Genomic DNA, 6,553 nt, shown 5'->3' with positions numbered 1-6,553 from the left:
CCGCCCGCCGGGTTGACAGGGGGGAGAAGCCGGCTGCGAGGGCGGGGGTCTCACGGGAGCCTTGCGCCAGCGAGCCAGGCCAGGAGTCTAGCGTAGGCCGGGCGCACCGGGGCCGAGCCCCGAGAGGGCTGTTTGGGCCAGCAACGGCTGGCTCCCCGGCACTAACCGGGCTGGGGTGTGGCGGGGGGCTTCGCAGGCCACCAGTATCGACATGTTGCTTGAGGAGGTCCGCGTTGGCGACAGACTGAGTGGGGCCGCGGCCCGGGGCGACGTGCAGGAGGTGCGCCGCCTTCTGTACCGCGAGCTGGTGCACCCCGACGCCCTGAATCGCTTCGGCAAAACGGCTCTGCAGGTGAGGCCTGGCTGGCCAGGGGCAAAGGCGGGACTGTGGAACCCAGCGAGGGTTCCCTTCCTTGATGACCCCCTGGGCTCCAGTCCTTCTCTAGGCTGATATTGTACCTAAGGTCCCTTTTTTAGATGGGTAATGGGGGGGGGTGAAGTGGGGGGTTGGGAGAGCTTTTCATCTTTCCTTGACGATTCCTTGTTTTCTGCGTGCGGGGAGAATTCGTTTTCCTTTGGGAGGTTCTTATTCAGCGGGTGGGTTTCAGCTTCTTTGGATCCCAGCTTCATGAGATAGCTTAAGTTTCTTGGGGCTTCCATGCAGAGAGCTAGTCTCTGGAAAAGATGAGTTCTTGTCTCCCTAAGAAGGGACCCCTTTTTCTAGGTAGTCCTCTAAAAGTTATCTGGTTATTTGAGGGGAGTCTTCATTTCTGAGGATTGTATGGATTATTGGCATCTTATGGGGGCCCCAATAGAACTGTGTCATATTGTATGAGGTCTCTATTCCCTGGGAACATTTTACAGGGGAAACGCCCCACTTCTTGAGGGACATCAGGTATCCCCAGGAAGATTCCCTTATAAAGGATGGGGCTTTTTCCTGAAAAAAGTATTTTCAAATTCTCTGGGCATTTCCTTTCCCTTGAGACACCTGCCAAGTTATTTGGGGGCAGTTCTCAGTCTCCAGGGGCTCATTTCCTGGAGGAGGCTTTAGATTTCCTGATGATTTCCCATATGTGGGGGGCTCTGTTTCCTTGAGGTAGGGAACATTCTTGGATTCCTTGAAAGTTCTCCTGGAGGTTATTCTTTTTGTTAGGGTCTCACTGTATTATTACGGGAATGATCAGCTTCTTGAGGATCCCAGAACTTGTTCTCTTGGGTCTCACTATCCCTGGGGACTGGTGTTTCCTGGAGTGTCCCCATTCTCTAGAGGACCTCTTCTCTTGCATTCTCTATTCGTGAGGACCCCTGTTTTTGGATGACCATTTTCTCTCCAGTGACCCTTCCTTGGGGACTTCCTGACCCTCTGTCGCAACATAGGTCATGATGTTTGGCAGTCCTGCCATCGCTCTGGAACTTCTGAAGCAAGGTGCTAGCCCCAATGTTCAGGATGCCTCCGGTACCAGTCCAGTCCACGATGCAGCTCGCACTGGATTCCTGGACACCCTGAAAGTCCTCGTGGAGCATGGTGCTGATGTCAACGCGCCTGATGGCACTGGGGCGCTCCCCATCCATCTAGCTGTGCAGGAGGGCCACAGTGCTGTGGTCAGCTTCCTGGCTCCTGAGTCTGATCTTCAACACAGGGATGCCAGGGGGCTTACACCCTTGGAGCTGGCAAGACAGAGAGGGTCTCAGGACATCATGGACATCCTGCAGGGGTGCACAGTGATCCCACTGTGAGCCAGGGCCACTCTACCCAGCAAGAGAACCCACTAGGTTCTGTCAGAAGAGGAGGGAAGAAACACTTTCTCTCCTCACTCCTCTTGCTTTTTACAGAAGGGGGAGGAGGACCAGTTTGTGGCTTATTGGTGTTGATTTTTGGGGGAGTGTGTGTTTGGGGGACATTTCTCATTTGTTTTTCTCACCCCTTTTGGTGTGTTGGACAGAGAAGGGCTCCTATAGGCAACAGCCACCGAAACGGTTCATTTTGTCTGCACCCCAGGCTTCTGGGGCTGCAGACTAGACCCAAGCGTAAAGCCTTAAAGCCCCAGCCCCAGAGTGAGTCATCACCTCCAAGGCTCCAGGAACCTGGTGACTTTGGCCGGCTGTGCTCAGAGAGATCCCTGAATTGTGAGCTCTGTCTTGGGCATGGGGGTCAGGGAGGGAAGTGTTTCAAATCAATAAAAGGGTAGTATGAGTAAATATTTTGTTGGAAGCTTGTTTTCCAGTCTCTTGTACAGCGTTTAAAAAAGAGATTCTATTTATTAAGCTTTATGGAAAAAATTGTGTGTGATAATTTAATGTTTCTACCCATTAAATTAAAATTTGTGCATGATCACGGCTTGGGTGGCTTCTGATTTGTGAGGTTGAGATGAAGACTCACGCGACCAGAATGTCGATGGGGATGAGCATCGGGGTCGGGGGTCGCGGAAGCCGTGGGGGAGGGGAGAACGTGGTCACTCCCAGAGCGCTAGGGTGAGCGAGCTGGGTGGGGCAGCGGTTGGCGCTGTCGGAACGGAAGGGAGGCAGGAAACCGCGTGTGGAGAAAGGGCCCCCAGATGTCAGCTGGCTGCCCGGAGCCAGAAGGGTGGGGAGGTGGGCGGTGGCTGCGGCCTTCCCCGCAGGGGCGTGACCCATGGGCGGGACAGCGGTCACAAGGCAAAAGGGATCCCGGAAGGGCTGGGGGCGGGGTTAGGCCCACACGCGCGGCCCCGCCTCTTTTAAAGTTCAAGGCGGGCGTGACAGAACGTGACCACGCCCCTTTAGGGGGCTGTCTGTGACACATGCGCAGTGGCCTCGAGTGCCGCCATGCCCGAACCGCGCGGGTCGTCACCCTTGCGGGTAAACGCTGCCTTTGCCGCGCGGTACGGCCGCTACCGGGAGCGCGAGGAGCTGCAGCGCCGTGAGTGCGGGGCGCATGCGCGCGGGGCGCCAGCCCTGGAAGGGTCTTCGGGAAGTGGGGGGTTTGATCTGGTCTCCAAGGCTGATCCTGTCTGTGCCTCACAGTGAAGGATCGCTACGGGGACCGAGACAGCGGCGATGACTCCAGCTCCGAGTCTGACTCCAGCGAGGAGCGCGTGGTGCGCTTCCCCACCCCTGTTCCGGACTCACCCAAGCGTCCAAGCCTCCTATAGCACTCTGACCTCGATTACAGGGGGCGCCTTGTCCCCAAGTCCCTGAGTGCCCTACAGTATAGTCCAAGCTCCGCCCCCAATCCCTTGAGGACCATACTGCACCTTCTCTATCTCCAAGTGTCGCCAAGCCCCCTCTCTTTCTCTCTCCTCTGATGGGTGGTGAGACCCCTCAGCCCCTCTTCCCCTTCTCTCATTCCTAAGGGCCTAATCATTTCTCAGTGTACTATTATGCGCCACGTGGGGCGCCCAACTTCTTCCCATATCAGCTTTGGTATTCTTCCTGGCTCCATTGTGCAACCCGGCCCCTCCTGCTGTTCCCCGAGTGTCCTCAGCCCACCTGCTCCTTTATAGATCCCTTTTCTTTCTCAGGAACTACCTCCTTTTGTCCTACCTTCCTTTGCCCATATCCCGTATTGTCTGTGGCGGGCTCCCTACCAGTCCCCAAGTTGGTCCCTCCCTCCTCTGACCGCTAGTCACACCCGGCTGCCCACCTACCTCTCCCCAGCTGGATCCTCTGCCCTTTCCTGTAACACATACCCCTCTCCCCCATACCCTCTGTTCCACCTGCCCCTGCTGCATACTGTCCCCATCACTGGTTTCCTCCAGAGCTGTTCCCTTCTGATGACTGCCTTCCCTTTTCCTGCCCTAGGAATTTGACCCCCAGCAGGAGCGGGACTTTTACAGGACCCTTTCTTTGTTGAAGAAGAAGGATCCCCGCATTTATCAGAAAGATGCCACCTTCTATCAGAGAACAGGTGTGTGTGTGGGGGTGCAGTTTCCTCTGTGCCCTACTGGTTCTTGTAACTATTGAAAGAATATTTTACATCAAAAGAGCTTAGGAAAGTATCTTGGATTATTACCTTGTGGGGTGGTAATAACCACTATAAATGCTCTTCATCTACAATGGGATTAGATCCCTATAAACCCACATGTCACTGCTGGGCACAGTATCTTATACCTGTAATTCCAGTGACTCTGGAGGCTGTGGCAAACTGTGTTCAAGGCCAGTCTGGGCAATTTAGTGAGAACCTGTCTCAAAAGGGCTAGGAATATAACTCAGGGGTGAAACACCCTTGGCTTTTATCCCTAGTACTGTGGGGAAAAAATTAGGGGCTGGGGGTGTAGTTTAGTGGTAAGGTACCCCTGAGTTTAGTTCTCAGTACTGGAAAAAAAATATGTGTATGATAAAAAATAATTTAATAAGCCATCATAAAGTTAAAAAAAAATCGTAAGTTGAACCATCCTATGTCAGGGACTGGTGGCATGTCAAGGTGTGAGTTGCTAACTGAATGATCTCAGCCCCACCCAGTAGTGCAAGTGTGATGCTTGTTTTATAGCAGAGAAGTGGTGGATTGGAAACCTCTCTCTGCCCCGGCCCTGCCCTGTGGGATTCGCTGCTAGGGGAACAGGGTCATGGGTAATGGTGATGGCAAGTATCTGGCTGCCCCACAGCATCATCCTCATCCTCGGAGAGTGAGGAGGAACCAGCAGCCTCAGAGAAGCAGAAGAAGGTGCAGCCCATGTATTTGAAAGACTATGAGAGGAAGGTCATCTTGGAGAAGGAAGGGTAAGAAGGGTCCCTAACCCTCAAATCCCAACCTTCCTGGGATTTTGGGAGTCTTACTGGTAGAAGTGGAAAAAGCCCCAAACTCTGCAGACTAGAGGGAGCCTCTGAGATCCTTCATATATTCCCATGGAACTACCCTGGTGAAAATAACTTCCCCCCTTGTGGGGATAGGCAGGCCATGGAGCATGTACAGATAGGGTTACACCCTGACAAACCTGTTGTAAATTTAAAATATTAAAAAATACATTTAAGGGCTGGGGATGTGGCTCAAGCGGTAGCGCGCTCGCCTGGCATGCGTGCGGCCCGGGTTCGATACTCAGCACCACATACCAACAAAGATGTTGTGTCCGCCGAGAACTAAAAATAAATAAATAAATATTAAAAAAAAAAAAATACATTTAAAACTTATTTGCATTTAATACTGAGAAGTCTATTTGTAAAAATCAAACCATCATAAGTTGAGGTGTCAAGAATCAGGGACTTTATTCTAAAGCCCCCATCTTTGCCTGCACAGCAAGTATGTTGATGAGGAGAACTCAGATGGGGAGACCTGCAATCAGACAGCCAAGGTATGTAGATTGGAGGAAGCTGGGACAGGCTGAAGGGCCAGCACTGGCCTAAGGCCCATATCAGTCTCTCCTCTGCAGCAAATCTCGTCGCAGAGTTATGTGGAAGAACAGAAGCAGCTCAAGGAAAGGTGAGCCGTGGCCAGATGTGTAGGAGTTGAGGCTGCGGATTGGGGAGGCCTGGGATCAAAGCAAGCCCTGACATTTGCTATCTGTGTGCCTCATCTGTTACATGGGGTTAATGTCACAGCACTGCTCTGAGCTTTTGGAGAACAAGCTGTGGGTTTGGTAAGCAGGGTTAATCTTGGGGACTCGTGCAGGGGCCAATCTGCCTGTCCTGAGTTTTGTTTGCTGCTGTCTGCAGCTTCCGGGTGTTCGTGGAGGACAGCGAGGATGAGGACAGTGCTGGGGAAGGTGGCTCTGGGTTGCTGCAGAAACATGCAAAAACCAGGGAAGAGAAGGTAGGTGCTGGGACCCAGTTGGACTGCTGAGGGGGCAGGCAGCTGGGGCTCCCACAGTCCTTCAGCACTGGCCTTTCTCAGGCCCAGGAAGAGGCTGACTACGTTGAGTGGCTGAAGGGACAGAAGGAGATTCCGAATCCTGAGTCCCTGAGGGAACTGGTGAGATCTCACACATTGTCCCTGATGGCCCAAACTGCTTGTTCCACCTGCATCCAACCTTCCTCCAGAAAATAGTAGTAGGTTCCATCTCAGCACCAAAAAAACAAAAAGCAAAACAAGGTCATATACTCTTGAGATGAGGTGTACCCATCTGTAGGCCTCAGTTTCTATGTCTAGAAAATGGGGTAAACCCACCCACTCTAGGCTGGCTATGATGTTTCATTTTCCTAAATCCATTTGGCGCCCATGCCCACTCCCCTTCCCTGTCCCTGGGTTCCGTCACCCCCCCCACCACTCCCTTCCAGACACACCTCAAAGAATATTGGAATGACCCAGAGCTGGACGAAGGGGAGCAATTCCTGCGGGATTATATTCTCAACAAACGCTACAAGGAAGAGGAGGAGGAAGAGGAAGAGGAAGAGGAAGGGGAAGGGTGAGCCTCATGCCTCCCAGGGCTGCACCCGTATCTCCTGAAGTGCTGGCCAGGAGTGAAAGGCACCTTGTGCTTGTTTTTTTCACACAAAGGGAGAGAAAGAGCCACAAAGTGTGGGCTCTGGAATCCTGTGGCACTGGTTTTAATCTTGGCCCTGTGCTAGAGCCCCATGCCTAGGTTCCCTATAGATAGAACAGGTAATAGAATCATTCACCTTGTAGGCTCTGGGCGGGGGG

General features: G+C 53.0%; 2 protein-coding genes across 3 annotated transcripts in view; both read left to right on the top strand.

The window, feature by feature from the left end:
- Nucleotides 1–2,332, top strand: part of Cdkn2d (cyclin dependent kinase inhibitor 2D) — a 2,637-nt gene extending 305 nt beyond the window's left edge. Inside the window, exons 2-3 of one of the 2 annotated variants that reach the window (XM_015489012.2) lie at nucleotides 197–352; nucleotides 1,378–2,332. In XM_015489012.2, the coding sequence (XP_015344498.1) occupies nucleotides 212–352; nucleotides 1,378–1,737 (501 nt within the window). In that variant the 5' untranslated portion in view covers nucleotides 197–211 and the 3' untranslated portion in view covers nucleotides 1,738–2,332. Of the gene's footprint in view, nucleotides 353–1,377 lie in introns of both variants that reach the window. The other variant, XM_015489011.2, reaches the window with a different exon arrangement.
- Nucleotides 2,333–2,744: 412 nt separating this feature from the next.
- Kri1 (KRI1 homolog) overlaps nucleotides 2,745–6,553 on the top strand; it is a 9,360-nt gene continuing 5,551 nt past the window's right edge. The window contains exons 1-9 of the mRNA XM_015489010.2: nucleotides 2,745–2,899; nucleotides 3,004–3,077; nucleotides 3,781–3,886; nucleotides 4,584–4,698; nucleotides 5,213–5,267; nucleotides 5,346–5,395; nucleotides 5,629–5,725; nucleotides 5,807–5,884; nucleotides 6,190–6,317. Of these exons, the coding sequence (XP_015344496.1) occupies nucleotides 2,806–2,899; nucleotides 3,004–3,077; nucleotides 3,781–3,886; nucleotides 4,584–4,698; nucleotides 5,213–5,267; nucleotides 5,346–5,395; nucleotides 5,629–5,725; nucleotides 5,807–5,884; nucleotides 6,190–6,317 (797 nt within the window). The 5' untranslated portion in view covers nucleotides 2,745–2,805. The remainder of the gene's footprint in view (nucleotides 2,900–3,003; nucleotides 3,078–3,780; nucleotides 3,887–4,583; nucleotides 4,699–5,212; nucleotides 5,268–5,345; nucleotides 5,396–5,628; nucleotides 5,726–5,806; nucleotides 5,885–6,189; nucleotides 6,318–6,553) is intronic.

Source organism: Marmota marmota, unplaced genomic scaffold (assembly GCF_001458135.2).
Source record: "Marmota marmota marmota unplaced genomic scaffold, marMar, whole genome shotgun sequence".
Lineage (NCBI taxonomy): Eukaryota > Metazoa > Chordata > Mammalia > Rodentia > Sciuridae > Marmota > Marmota marmota.
Note: the sequence above shows the minus strand (reverse complement) of the source record. Positions and strands in the feature narration are given on the sequence as shown.